Below are 15,598 nucleotides of genomic sequence, written 5' to 3'. Positions count from 1 at the left end.
CTAGTGGAGGAATTCAATAATGCTATGACCCTCGCTCTTGACAGCACTGCTCTGCTCAAACTTAGGAATAGTAAACCAAAAAAACACTTGAATTCCTGGTTTACACCCCACTTAAAAAATCTTAGATTTCAGAAAAGAAAATACGAAACAGCATTGAACTCACATCCCACTGCGGAAAATAAAATCAATCTAATAAACATCTCAACACAATACAAAAAGGATATCATCCTGGCCAAAAAGGATACTTACAATAATAGGATTACCCAAGCCAATTCCAGCATGAAGAAGCTTTTCTCCATCCTAAAAGAATTAGAAACTCCCATCGTAACTCAGGATGACTCCATCAAAGACAAAACCTGGTGCACAGACATACAGCTGGCACTAACCAACAAAGTATCCAACCTCCAAACGAAAATTGCCCTAAAGAAAGCCTCACTACCAGCCCCAAACATGACTCCCTTCAACTACCACACCCACACCTAAAGAAACCACCCAATTCAGTTTCTCCAAGGTCTCAGTGTTCGAGGTAGAGAAAATTATTCTGAGTCTTAAAACCCCCAACTGTAAAGGCGACCAATGCCCAGCACAACTGATCAAGGACGCTGCTAGAGATCTAGCTCCCTTCATCACTAAACTTATCAATGCCTCCTTTACTATGGGCACCATTCCTTGTAACTTAAAGGAATCCTGGGTACTCCCCCTTCTGAAAAAACAGACACTGGATCCCAACATTCCTACAAACTACAGGCCCATCACCACCGTGCCTTTCTTACTAAAAATACTAGATCAGGTAGCCTACACCCAAATTCAGAGCTTCCTTGAGGCGAACCAGCTCCTTGGCATCCGCCAATCTGGCTTCCGACCTCAACATGGCACTGAGACTGCCCTTATCGACTTAAAGGCCCAAATTGACTGACTTAGAGATTAAGGTAAATTAGCCCTCCTCCTCCTACTAGACCTCTCAGCTGCCTTCACCATAGAGTCCTGTGTCACCACTTGGACTCTGCGGCCCATTTCTCAAAGGAGGCCACAGCCTGGATACAGTCATTCGTTAGTGACAGGACTATGAGGGTGTTCTCCCCCTCAGCGGCAGCAGACCCAATATCCATCACCTGTGGAGTGCCCCAGGATTCCTGCGTCTCGCCAACACTCTACAATATTTTCACCAAGCCACTCTTTGTGACGATCTTGACAATCTGGGTATCGCCTACACCAACTACGCAGACGATACCCAGATTCTCCTACCACTTACTGGGGATTACGGTGAAGATCTGGCTTTGGTGAACACAATCTACAGCGTCGTGCAGGCATGGATGGCCAACCATGGACTATGTCTAAACAATGACAAAACAGAGCTTATCATGGGCATGGCAGCTCGCATCTCTAAACTTAACTTGAACTACTCAGCTTTCATCATCGATGGGAACACTATTAAGGTTGCCAAAGAAGTAAAAACCTTGGGTTTTTACCTTGACTCGACCCTCTCCCTTACCAAACAGGTGAATTCAATGGCTTCATCCACGGCCTATACATGTAAATTAATACGAGCCGGGAAACCATTCTATCAGCTGACAGCTGTCTTATCCTAGCCAGCCCTCTTATCTTATCTAAATTAGATTATTGTAACTCCCTTTAAATAGGGGCTACTGAACAAATAATCCATAGAATACAAGTGCTCCAAAATAATGCACTTAGAGCGGCCCTAAGCATTCCCAGAAGAACACATCTCTGAAACAAGACGGAAATACAAATGGCTATCTACCCAAGAAAAAAATCAACCTCAAAGCTGCATCCCTTATCCATAAATGCTTAAATAACAAAGTCCCCCGCTACCTAACGGATCGATTCATCAGAAAAATCCCTACCAGACCTACTAGAACAGTCAGCCCCAATGACTTCTTTGTGCCCAAATTCAAACTAACCACTATTGGAGGATCTAGCTTCCCGGTGAAGGCAGTTCAATTATGGAACTCCCTACCCCATGCACTTAGATCTGACCTAACGTTCCACAAATTCAGACAGAACACAATAAAATGGCTCACTGAGAACGTTATGTAACGGCACTTCCCATGTACCCACTACCTGTTTTGTACCTAAGGGTGACCGACCAGTTACTACACAAACTCTAGCCCTATGTTGTTTGCTTGGCAATGTATAGTCTGTAGTGGTTTTTGTATCACCCTAGGGTGCCATGTTCTGTAAATGTGTATCATATGTAAATGTATAACTCCTGTAACTAAGCTGTAAACCTTCTTGTTCTCATGCGCCCTGCTACTTCAGGGTCTGGCGCGCACAACAAATAAACAAACATGTGGGAGTGGGCACTGGAAAACATTTACCTCAGGGCAGTCCACCCCTCCGGCGAATCCAACCTGGAAGCGGACAGGCTCAGCAGGCTGGGAGCAGACCATTACGAGTGGCAGCTAAACAATCTCGTTATTCAGGAGATCTTCAACAGGTGGGGGCACCCACAAGTAGATCTCTTTGCCACCTGGCACAACAAGAAGTGCCCCCAGTTCGCATCCTGGCAAGGTCAGGCCCCCAGCTCTCTGGTCGACGCATTTCACCTCCAGTGGACTGGCATGAAAGCCTGCGCCTTACCGACCACTCTTCTGATCCACAGGGTAATTTGCAAGATCAAGGAGTCTCGCCAACTCCTCATCATCATGATAGCTCCATGGTGGCCGGCCAGGCCATGGTTTTCGGAGCTACTTAGCCTCTCTGAGGTGCCCCCGATACACCTTCCAATGGGCCCAGCACATCATCTGGCACAGCAGGGGGGCAGAATCATCCACACTGCGCCAGGGAAATTAGCCCTCACAGCATGGTGCCTGAGCAGGTAACACTTGGCACCTTAGCCTCTCACAGGCCAATCTGGAGATCATAAGGTGTGCAAGGAGCAACGCCACCAGGGCCCAGTACAAAAGCAAATGGACCAGATGCTGCCACTGGGCAGACTCCAAGGGAATTGACCCCTTGGCTTGCACCTTGGACAACGTGCTCTCCTTTTCAGCGCACCTCGCTTATTCAGGCGTGAGGGTGGATACCTGCCGCACATACCTGGCAGCCATTGGGGCTTACAGGAACTCTGAGGAGGGCATTTTTTCCTCCTCCAACCCTATCGTCAAAAAACATCTGACGGGTCTCGCTAGGCTATACCAGCCGTCAAGAGACTGCACCCGGTGTGGGACCTCAACATAGTCTTGTGCACCCTGGCACACAAACCATTCAAGCCAATGGCGTCCGTAGACCTCAGGATGGTCACCATCAAGACAGCCTAACTAGTTGGCCTTACCTCGGCTCGTAGAGTCAGCGAGATCCAGGCGCTGGCCGCCTCTGAACCATATACCATCTTTCACAAGGACAAGGTAGTCATGCGGACGCACCCGGCTTTTCTGGCCAAGGTTCCGTCTGCTTTCCACCTTAACGAGGAAATGGTCCTTCTTACATTTTTCCCGATCTTAAGGACGAGGCACAAAGAGTGCTGCACTGCCTGGATGTCAGGCGTGCTCTGAAATTCTACTTGGACAGGACCAAGGGCTTCCGCAAGTCGGACACCCTGTTTGTCACTTTTGGAGGCTCAAGATCAGGCTATCAGGCCTCTAAGGCCTCCATATCCCACTGGATGGTCTCTGCCATCAAAGAAGCGCTTGAGGGCCAGCACAAGCCACTTCCGGCCAAGATACATGCCCCTTGGCAAGTCATAAGCAGGGCGGCCACTTGGGCTTCTCCCTCTGCTTTCTGCAAGCATTACTGTTTGAACGCTGGCTCTAGATCTGATGCGGCTTTCGGACTGACGGTTCGCAGGAATCTATTGGTTTAAGGAGGGTCTCCTCTCCACCCTGGGGCTACACTCAGTTGTAATCGCCCATACAGTATAGAGGAAAGGGGACGGGACGTAAGAGTAATTATAAGTTACTCACCGTAGTGACTAACGTACCCTTAGTCCATAGTCCCCTTTCCTCCATACGTCCCACCAACCGCCCCCCCCCATAATACTGGTGTCATTAGGCAATGTTAAATATTGTCGATGCGTCAATGGAGACTGCGATGTTGCATGTGGGTGGAGTCAGAGTAGCGCATGCTGCCAGGGCAGCACCCCCGCGCGCCTCTAAATTTAAAGGGGAAGAAAGGGTTTTTCTGGTGAACAAGGTTCTGTCTCCACTCCCTAGGAAGGGACGCCCATGCAGTATGGAGGAAAGGGTACTCGTTGGTCACTATAATAATGTCTTTCGGTAGGGTGGGTATTTTCAGCAAACTGCGTACAGCGCATTTTAGGCTGTATGCAATGGCATTGTTTTTTTTCTTCCTTTAAGGTTTTGCTGTTGGCTTGGTTAAATCTATTGTCGACTCGTCAGTGGGGACTGAGGTGTGGCGCGGGAGGACGGAGTCAGGGCAGCGCATGCTCCCTGGGCAGCGCGCCTCTAAATTTAAAGGGGAAGGTTTTTTTTCTGGTGAAAAAGGTTGTCTCCTGTCCCTTGGGAGGGACGCCCATACAGTATGGAGGAAAGGGGACTATGGACTAAGAGTACATTACTCACTACTTTGAGTAACTTATGTCTTTCGGTAGGGTGGGTATTTTCAGCAAACTGCATACAGCGCATTGTAGGCTGTATGCCATGGCATATGTTGAGTTGTAACTTATAATTACCTGGACGACTGGCTCGTCAGGGCGAGATCTCAGGAGGGGGTTACCCACACTTCCTAGCACTTATGAACACTTTCCATGACCTGGGGTTTACAATCAACTGCAAGAAGTCGCAGCTGCAGCCCACGCAGAGCCTCACCTTCCTGGGCCTCATCTGGGATACGAGCTTCGAGAGGGTCTTTCCAAGATCACGGCTATCAAGAGAGCCTCTACGCACTTCCTTACCAGAGCAGTGACCTCGGCCTGGTGCTACCAACACTTACTGGGTATCATGGCAGCGGTTCTCCTGGCCGTGCCACACACGAGACTCAGGATGAGGAGATTACAGCTGGACTTCGCAGTCTCATGGAATCGGGAGAGGGGCTCCCAAGCAGAGCTTATCGGCATACCGCCTACTCTCCACCCGGCCCTCTCATGGTGGTCCAGGGACTGCAACCTGCATACGGGCAGGCCCTTCCAGCGGCCAGCCAAGCAGATCACTATCACTACTGATTCTTCCCTGGAAGGCTGGAGGGCCACCCTGGACAGCCACACCGTCCACAGAGTGGGGACCCGACAGTAGCAGGAATCACATATCAACTGGCTGGAGCTCAGGGCCATCTGGTTGGCTCTCAGGGCTTTCCTTCCGGCTGGTCACCATTAAGACAGCTTTGTTGGTGGGACTCACCCTCCGCTCGCAGAGTCGGCGAGATCCAGACTCTGGTGGCTTAAGATCCCTATACCACTTTCCACAGGGTTAGGCATTCCTTCCTAAGGTACCATCCGCTTTCCATCTTAACGAGCAAATAATCTTGCCTATGTTTTTTGCTGACCCCAAGGACGAAGCTCAGAGGGTCTTGCACTGTCTGGACGTTAGGCGCACTCTGTATCTGGACAGGACCAAGGGCTTACGCAAGGCAGACGCACTTCTTGTCACCTTTTGGGGGCTCCAGACCCGGGTATCAGGCATCCAAGGCTTCTATTGCATGGTGGATGGTTGCGGCCATCAAGAGGCCTACGACGGGCAGCACAAGCCACTGCCAGCTACTATGCGCGCCCACACTGTCGGAGCCAAGGCCACGGCCATCGCCTTGGCAGGTCATAAGCAGGGCGGCCACCTCGACCACCCCTCTGGCTTTCTGCAAGCATTACTGTTTGGACGCTGGCGTTAAGTCAGACATGGCCTTCGGACAGGCGGTTCTAATAAACCGGTTTGTTGAAGGAGGGTCTGCTCTCCAACCTTGGCGCTACATTCAGTTGTAATCGCCCATGCAGTACGGAGGAAAGGGGACGGGGGATGTAAGAGTAATTATAAGTTACTCACTGTAGTGACTAACTACTTAGTCCTTAGTCCTCTTTCCTCCATACATCCTACCATCCCCCCCCCCCCCCCAATAATACTGGTGTCATTAGGCAATGTTAAATATTGTAGGCTGTATGCAGTGGCATAGGTTGAGTTGTTTTTTTTTCTTCCTTTAAGGTTTTGCTGTTGCTTTCTTAAAAAATATAATGACTACAATGCATGGAAATAGACTTCACACAATTTTTTCCCACTCTGCTCTCTAACATCTAGGTGGCTGCTTATAGTTCGCAATAGCTACATCCATTTATAATTGTATCTTATGTATGCTGTCTCGGTCCATTCCCCCACATTAAATGTGTTTAATCTTGTATGATCTCTGCTAATATGCTCCCTTATGACGTCTCCTGTCACCCTATAGTTGCCTTGGCCTACAGGAATTCAGTGAACCGTAGGCCAAAGCTTGTTCCCTTCAGGGCCGCCTCAGCACTACTTGGACAGGTCTCTTGCTCTCTCTTTTTATTTCTCTCTTTGCTCCCCCACCACACCCCCCACCCCCACCTCCACCCAGTATCTTGGATGAAACTTTCTTGCTTTTCATATGTATACGCAAAGGAACGTGTCTTCCACTGATGTGGGTGCAAAATCATTGGGAAAAGACCTGGTTTTGCATTGGAAGAGCAGCTTCAGACGTGACCCCGTTGCCACTGTAACGTTATAGATTGCTTAAAAAAGATGAAAGACCTTGTTTAATTTTGTGTTCCCATTTTGATTCTTTTTTTAGGAGCATAGGAGTTATATCTTACATGCTGTTAACTGGTGAATCTCCGTTTCTGGGAGCAGATAAGCAAGAAACCTACCTGAACGTTTCTCAGGTTAACGTGGATTACTCGGAAGAAACGTTTTCATCAGTTTCTGATCTGGCTGTGGACTTCATCAAAACCCTTCTCGTTAGGAATCCTGAGTAAGTAGTACTGTAAAATCGGAGTCAAATGTGACCGAACATATTTTCCATGGTATTCTTTTTAGCGAAAGTTAAAACTTGAGTAATCTCATTAAATAAGGTGAACACTTGACTGTTTCACATCATTTTTTTTTTTGTGGTACTCTTCGTTTTAGAACTATTCACATATCAACAGTACAAGTCAAATCACATATCATTGCACATCACATACTGCACAGCACTCAAAAATGAAAACCTTTAAATGCATTGCATCAATGTAGCCATTCCAACGGGCATTTACATTCGTTTCCCATACTGTTTCACATCCCGGGAGGATAGCTCAGCGGCAGCGTGCGCGTCTTGGAAGCAAGACGACACGTAGCAACAACAGGTTCGATCCCCGGGTCCGCGCTTAGAAACCTTTGGGTGTTTAAGCGCGTTATAAATACGTAACTAAGGAAAAAAAAAAAAAAAAAAAACACACACAATTACGCAACTAAGAAAAACAAAAAAAGACAATTCCTGTAACAGCGCCTCGATGCCTGCGGGCTGTGTGAGCGCTTTATAAATGTGAAATAAATAAATAAATAAATCACTCATTGCAGGTTAGACCAGTGGCAAGGATGGTTGAACAATACTTTACTTACTGCAAGATGGAAGGCATTCTCAGCAGCAGATTTAGATTGTTGTCTGAAGAGAGTTTAAGGTGATTTAAAAAAGACTTTGCCTCATTCCAAGGCAGGCACTAGATGGACCTGGAATCTAAGAATCTGCTTGACAGAGGTCATTCCTTGAATGTAGACCGATTTCCTGAAAGTAATTCCAGACAAGGAGGAAATAATGTTTCTGGGTTTTGAAAGCGCCTGTGGTTAGGCAAAGCAGCATTCAATGATGGCGTGTGACCCCCCCGCCCCTCTCGTTACCCGTGTGGTCAGTCTTTGCATCCTGTTTGACTGTAGCCTACACATGTATGCTTCGTTTTCAGGGCGTCATGTTGTCCACTGACCTATTGTCGCTTAGCCATGCTTTGATTTTGTCTGAACTCCCCACAGATGTATGCTATTTGGGAAGTTCACTGTGTTTCGCATACAGTTACTTCAGCTGGCACAGGACGCTACGGTTTGAATGCATCTTTCATGCTTTATGTACACAATTCTAGTAGCTACTGGTGAAGAACAAGTTGGTTATTATGCCCTTCGGAGATTGTCAGGGAAATTGGTACACTCTGGTGTGGTGTGCCATGGGCATGACCAAAAGACCTTGCAGGAAAATGCACCTCCCCGAATGTATTTCATCCAAGTGCTTTTGGTCACGCCTTTTCCAGTGCTCGATCTGGTATCCGGTAATAATATCCCTATATATATGGTCGTCGTATATAATGTCGTTGGGAAAAGGTTGTGGTGACATTATATAGGTGACCATATATATAGAGACTGGGGGAGCGGGGGTGTCCACCGCTCCCCGTGAAAAATAAAAAAGGGTTAGGGGGTAGCGGGGGTTATCACCCGCATGTTCCATGTAATAATGTGCCCACAAAAAACAGCAATTCTTCGGCGATGTTTTTTTTTTTTTTAATTTTTTTTTTTTGGCATGGCGATTATTTTTGAGGGGACATTACATGGAACCCTCCTATCTTCTGCGCCTTTATTTGCTTGATCTAGTCTTCGACCTGCCACTATACTGTCTTGTAAAGTATGATCAGGCAAAACCAGGGATCATGGGACCTAGATTGCATAATACCGGCACACTCAGGTACCCTTGGTCCCCACATCTAACTGGCGTTAATGCCACAATCCCCAGTACTTGTTTTTCACAGTTCATTTTGGTTGTGTTTTCAGCACAGGAAGTGTTTGGGGGGAATTTTCAGTTTCTGTGCTAATTCCCTTTAACCTTATAGACCCCCAGCCTTTTGCTATAATCTGGGACCTTTTTGATTTTAACCTCTGGGGCGAGTGTGCCTTTTTTGCCACCCACTCATGCCTTTTTCCTCTAAGATTTTGTGTTCCTTCTGTTTTAATGGAGTCTGGTAAACTCCATAGGCATCTGATTTTTAGATAGTGACACATAGCACCCTTTGTGCAGTGCCGCTGAGGAGTCCCTTGCACTCCTCTGAATGTTTAAGTACATTTTCTTGTGTGAACTACAGTTCACAAGAATAGTAGGACAACTTTTGCGTTACCTTTTTCCTTTGTGGGTCTAGCACACACCACCTTATGTGGAGTGCTGGGAGGGGTTACATAGTAATTCCTAATCCTTTTGTTACACAAACTAACTTGAATGGCTGGTGGCAGTGGTTTCTTTTTGCTACCTTTTGTGCAAGGTATCAGCAGGCTTATTTCTCAGCTGCAGTACAGCACCCCAGGGTGACCATTTTACCAAAATGGCCCCTGTCTGCTTTTTTCGCCATTTCTTGTTTGTTAGTTCCTTCTGGGCTTTTATTCTGTGGTTTAGATCAGGTTTGATTCCATTGTGTGTTTTGCCTTGGGTAGGCTTCAGCCCTGAAGCCCTCCCAGACTCAAGTATGTCTGGGAAGGCAGGAAGTGAGGGAGGAGCCCGCAACTTCACTGGCCTTTCTTTGTAGGCATGCCTGGCCGAAACCAGTTCCAACTCGGAGGGTGACTGTCTCAGAGGACGACCCCCTCTGTGTGACTGATAGCTTAGTGCTGTGAATGAATGGGATTTCGCATAAAAGGCGAGGTATTTGGAACTACAGGCAGAGTCGACCACTGGAACATCAAATCTGAAGAAGATGCAGAGGTAAGCCAACAGCACCTTCCAGGTCAGTGAAAACACTTTGAAGCCTTGCAGCACTGCTGACCCCATTTTCCCATCGACGGGGAAGCTCTGCTAAGGACGACTTCCCCCTTCAGGCTGGTGGGACCAACTAGCCTCAAGACCTGCTTTTTTCTGAGCCAACCCCTGTATCGCTGCCTGGGGTACCCGAGCCATTGACGAGTGCAACGTCTTTCGAAAGAAGAATCTGGCTGAAACTTCACAGGCATCCGTGTGAGTCTACAGAAGCAGGAAATCCTCGTCCAGAGCCCCCTGACCAGAGTTCAGGACCAAGGGACTGAGGAAATTCCAATCAGGGATATTTGTTCCTCTTTGACGCTGAGGAAAAAGGTGCCAAAACCTAGAAGAGCGTCTGAAACGAGTGGAATCCATTGCTGCATAGTCCCTCTCTAGAGTGCTGCCGCAGTAGCCTGCCAGACGTCCTCTTTCGTCACCACGACCAAGGTCCAGGAACAAGGGTCTGCATTGCATCAAGAAGGAAGTCAGCTGGAACATCAGTTTCAATTCTAAGGTACTGTGGGGCTTTGGGTTTAACCGCCTTTAGCCAAATCTAGTGCTTCCTAGCTTGGGCAGTGATTTTTATCCTTTTGAATTACTAATTCACTTGTACATGCCGAACAGCATGTGCATATCAGGTAGGATCTCTTGAGTGCCTGGATTTTTCTTCAAAGAACTATTGACTGTTCAACTAACTTTCTAAAAAGATTGCATCAGAACTAGAATTGGCCCATTGATTTTGGCTGTCTTGGCTCCCTAAAGCCACCCCTTCTCAACCCTAATGGCTTTTGCAGTGCTTGTTCCCATTAAATGTTATAATTGTTTGACCCATTTCTGAAGGAAAGACTACATTCCTTTGGGAGAAAAGACTATTGTGAGTGCTACAGTGTTCTATTGTACTCTAACACTTTTTCCCTCCAAACCCAATATTGTATGGTGAACCATCAGTGCTATTACTGACTTTGATGTCACTCCATGTGCTGGAAATGTTTTAGTACACAAAAGAAATTGCTCACCTGCACTATTGCTGCTTGAATAACTTGATTCTGAAATTCTATTGAATGTTATTATTGGTTGCTGCATATTTAGTGCGATTTCCCCTGCTTTGTGTGTATGTATAAATACATAATTTAATGTAACATTTAAGGGTGTGTTTACTTGTATTTACTGATTTTATTGTACTGCTCTACAGCTCACAGTACCCCTTCTGAGATGTTCCTGGCTGCTCCGCTGCTTTACCAACTGTTAGGGAGAATTCTCATTTCCGTGCGAATTCCCTTCAACCTTCGAGACCCCCAGCTCTTTTGCTTGACGTTGGGACTTTTTACTGTTTTTGGAGTCTGACAAAACTCCATATGCATCTGCTATTTGTATGGTGACACACAGCACCTTCAGTGCAGTGTCGCAGAGAAATCCTTTAGATTTCTCATAAGGTTTAGATCACTATTCTTGGGAACAGTAGTTCACAGAAGAAACGTTAAGTAAAATTGACTTTACTTACCTTTTCTCTTTGTAGGTCCAGCACACACCATCTTATGTGGCGTGCTGGAGGGTTAGCTAGTAGGCCCTTATCCCAGATTCTCATGTAACTTTTTTTCTCCAGCATTGGATCTTTCATGGATTCACATGCTGTGAATATTCCCTGTGGTCAGGCTGGGAACCTCGGTCACTTTTTAACCTAGCGTTTTCATATGGAAAACTTCACTTTAGTGTCCTATCAATGTCCTTTTTGGGTGCTTTAGTCCCCACCAATAGGACGTAGGGTATAAATAGCCCCGCCCCCGCGGCTTCTCTTCAGAATTCAACCGTCTCCAAACTGTTGGGATCACCTCGTGTTCTTCGTGTTTTTGCACGTGCATTTGATACTCGAGTATTCAGATGGCTTCTGGGGCTCCGAAGAAGTCTCTTTTCCGGCCCTGTGCGACTCGTGGGTTAAAGGTGTATGACGGTGACGGCCATATGGATTGCATCTACTGCTTTTACTCCCATCACTTGTCTGACACTTGCGAGATTTGTCGAGGGTTCTCACAGAAAACTCTTAAGTACCGCAATCGGCGGCTGGTCTGTTGGCTCAATGAGGGCACATACTCGGTCTCGGAGGTGGGGTCGGAGGTGGGGTCGGTCCGGAGCCTGTCCTCAGGGCGGCCTGTGCACTTGGTGGAACATCGCCGTGTGGCGTTGGCTGAGCCGCCGGCTAAGAAACATCGTCCTGCTGTACCAACGTTGGAAGTGGGGAAGAGCAGTAGATCTTGTAAGCAGCTGTCGAAGGGTACTTCTTCGTCTAAGCATGGTCGGTCGGACCATTCCCGGGGGTCTGGTAGTAGGCCCGAAAAGTTGACGGCGCAGGAGAAGGGCTTGCCCAAGTCGAAGGAATCATCATTGAATCGCTAGTCTTCCGGGGAACATCACAGGTCGTCCTCCAGCAGGGAGTCATCTAAACATCGGTCCAGCGCTGCCAAGCAGGCCGGGTCTCCCGTGTAGTCTACGCCACAGGTGGCGGTACCGACGACGACCTCGACTGTTGCTCTCCACTCTACAGTTCCGCTGTCGGCTACGGCGACGACAGTGTTTGACAAGGGACCATTGTTGTTCACGTCCACGAGATTAGAAACAGAAGAATTGTTGCCGACGAGTGGTGCGTGGCAGTCTTCCCCCTTTGACTCGCTTCTGCCTGACAACATTCTGCATCAAGATACGGCAGCTTTTTCAGTTTCTTTGGAGGTGGACGGCGACCAGGAGCCTGTGCTGGGCCCGTCTGCTTTTGGACTGCAAAGTGTTGGGCCTTCCACATCGGGTGGAGTGGGAGCTGGTCCAGCTACTTCTTCACTGGTTAACCCACGGTCTATGATGTCGCTCCAAGTTCTGTCCACGCTGCAATCGTTGTTGGGCCAGCTGGATGCGAGGTTGCCTCCTCTGAATGTGACCGCGGTGGGGGCCGGTGATGGAGGTTCCTGGTGTGCCTCTACAAAAATCTCCTCCGGTACTGTTGCCGGTGAGAGAAGACTTTCCACGGTCATATCTTGAGGAGGGCGAACTGCCAGAGTCGGAGACCAACAGTGTTCCACGGGGCACTTTTTCTACTGGTTTGTTGTTGCCGACGAGGGACGACGCGTGGGACACGGACGGAGAGGTGGAACAGCTCAGAGTCCGGCGCAGCCTTCCCCAGCCCCCCCCCCCGATGATATCGGGGTGTTCCACGCAATGATGTCTAAGGCGTGTGTGGAGTTTGGGCTGACACCAGAGGAAGAGCGGAATGATTGCTTCCTGTTCGATCACATGGGCAAGAGAAGGAAGGCTGTCTTCTCCGTGCCTATTCTGGACCATGTGTGGTAGGAGGGCCAGCGCACGATGCACCATCCGTTTTCGGAGCCGGCTGTCAAGGGTCGGCTTGAGAAAAAGTTCAAGGCCCCAGAATCTACCCCGAAGTGCTTAGTGTCGCAGCCCACTCCTGAGTCAGTGGTGTTGGTCCGAAGTCAGCACAAGTGTGTTACTCCTCCGAACAGTGAGGCAAGGAGACAGGATGCCTTTGGGAAGAAGGTTTTGCCTGTTGGGGTGACAACAGTGAAAGCGGCAAATTCCATAGCGATCATGGCACGCTATGATCACGAAATGTGGCATAGGCTGGTGCCTATTTTGGAACATCGGCCGGAGCAGCCTCGCAAGGACGCCATGCTATTGGTGCGTGAAGGTGAGGAGGCTTCCAATCACAGGATAAATATTGCCGTAGACCTGGCAGAGTCCGGCTTTAAGCAAATTAACAATGGGGTTGTGCTTTGTCGCCAAGCCTGGCTAAAGTGCCCTGACTTTCGGCTGGAGGTGCATTATAAAGTTATCGACATGCCCTGTGAGGGGGGGTGGGGGGGCATTTGTTTGGGGAAAAAATCGATGAAGCCCTCAAGGGGATGAAGGAGGACGCTCAGACTGCTAAGTCCTTAGGGGCTTTGCAGAGTGGGTGCTCTTTTTGCTCCTTTCACCCCTTCCGGGGTGCTTCGGGTAATGCCCGGTTTGCTTCCACCAGGGACCGGGGTTACAGTCGATGAAGTTATTCCTCCCAGGGGTATCGGCGGTAGGCACAGAAGAGTCAGGACTTTCAGGCTCAGCGGAAAAGGGGTTCGCAGTCCTCCACCTCTAAAGGGAGGCAAGCTAAACCACAACAATGACTGCCTTCAGGACAGTCTACTGGGGGGCAGGGTGGAGATGCACGTGGACAAGTGGAGAGGGATAACATCGGATCGTTGGGTGTTGGACACGGTGCGTGTAGGCCACTCGTTGGAGTTCAAGTGTCCCCCGGTTTCCATTCCACTGGTGTATGCCGTGCAACCGCATCTTCACATCCTGCGGCAGGAGGTGGTTCTTATGCTAGAGAAAGGGGCTATAGAACTGGTTCCGTTGGCAGAGAGAGGCCAAGGGGTTTATTCCTGCTACTTTGTGGTGAAGAAACCCAACGGTAAGTGGCAGCCCATTCTGGATCTTCGGGCGTTAAACAAGACTCTGCAATGCCTGAAGTTCAAGATGCTCACTCTTCAATGGATTCGGTCAGTCCAGCCGGGCGAATTTCTGACATCTTTTGGATTTGCAGGGCGCATACTTTCACATTCCCATTCGTCAACGGCACTGCAAGTTTCTGCGGTTTGTTGTTGGAGAAGACCATTACCAATTTCGGGTACTCCCGTTTGGTTTGAAGTCGTCCCCCAGGACGTTCACAAAGTGTTTGGCACCAGTGGCAGCGTTTCTCAGACGGGAGGGTCATCGCGTATATATCCCGTACCTGGACGACTGGCTGTTGAGAGGTTCGTCAGCAGGGAAGGTGCAGGAAAGTATCGGTGTTACCATGCAACTGTTGCAACGACTGGGATTCGCCATCAACTTCGAGAAATCATTTCTGAAGCCTTCCAAGGAATTGATGTCTCTGGGGGCGGAGTTTCGGAATCGACTAGGGCTGGTAAAGCCTTCCGGTGAGCGAGTCCTGAAGCATCTGCAAAGGGCAGCCAAGTGGAAGATAGGCACAAGGGTGTCAGTGCGGACCTACAGGTCGCTGCTGGGGGCCATGGCGTCCTGTATTCCGCTGCTGCCAAACTGTCGTCTCTGCATGAGACCGGTGCAAGAGTTCCTCGTGGACCGGTGGACACAGAGTAGCGGATCTTGGTCCGACAAGTTAGTGATCAACGGCCCTCTGGTGGATGCTCTTCGCTCGTGGAAGTGCTTGGCCAATCTGGTTCGGAACATGCTGTTGCTGGTGCCGGAGTTCCAATTTACGATTGTGGCAGATGCCTCTCAGGCGGGATGCGGAGCGCATCTCGGTGAGTCGCAGGTTCAAGGCCTGTGGTCTCGTGAGGAATCTCAGTTCCACATCAATGTGCTTGAATTGAGAGCAGTACACTGGGCCCTCAAGTCATTCCTGCCGCACATACGCGGTTCAGTGGTGAGGGTGTTGACAGACAATACCACCACAATGTTTTTTCTCAGGAAACGAGGGGGCACTCATTCCAGGATCCTGTCGAAGGAAGCGCAGGACCTCTGTCATTGGGCTCTGCTTCACGAAATCGACATTGTGGCTTATCTGCCGGGAGTGTTCAATGTGCAGGCCAACACGCTCAGCAGGGACGTCGGCCAGCTGTACGAGTGGCAGCTGAAGGAGCAGCGGGTTTTCATGATCTTCCGGCACTGGGGCCATCCCCCATTGGATCTTTTTGCGGCTGTGGAAAACGGTGCCGGGAGTTCGCCAGCAGGTGGGCTCACCCAGAGTCTCTGGGGGATGCGTTCTCGTTCCCATGGACGGGCCGGTTCGCATATGCATTTCCCCCGTTTCTGCTCATCCGGCGGACCCTTCAGTGGATTTGCAGACACCAATGCCGTGTGATTCTGGTGGCTCCGTTCTAGCCCAGGCAGCCGTGGTTCTCCGAACTCCTTCCCTTGTCAGTGGTGGAGCCGATTTGGT

The 15,598-nt window shown here is 49.1% G+C and overlaps 1 protein-coding gene across 6 annotated transcripts in view; it reads left to right on the top strand.

Annotated features, from left to right (window-relative positions):
• STK17B (serine/threonine kinase 17b) overlaps positions 1-15,598 on the top strand; it is a 221,490-nt gene that overhangs the window by 172,402 nt on the left and 33,490 nt on the right. For all 6 annotated transcript variants that reach the window (XM_069615705.1, XM_069615708.1, XM_069615707.1 and 3 more), the window contains one exon: positions 6,712-6,891. In XM_069615705.1, the coding sequence (XP_069471806.1) occupies positions 6,712-6,891 (180 nt within the window). The remainder of the gene's footprint in view (positions 1-6,711; positions 6,892-15,598) is intronic.

This window comes from Ambystoma mexicanum, chromosome 9, assembly GCF_040938575.1.
Source record: "Ambystoma mexicanum isolate Mex_15411 chromosome 9, UKY_AmexF1_1, whole genome shotgun sequence".
NCBI classification, from domain to species: Eukaryota; Metazoa; Chordata; class Amphibia; order Caudata; family Ambystomatidae; genus Ambystoma; species Ambystoma mexicanum.
This window is presented reverse-complemented; position numbering and strand designations above follow the sequence as displayed.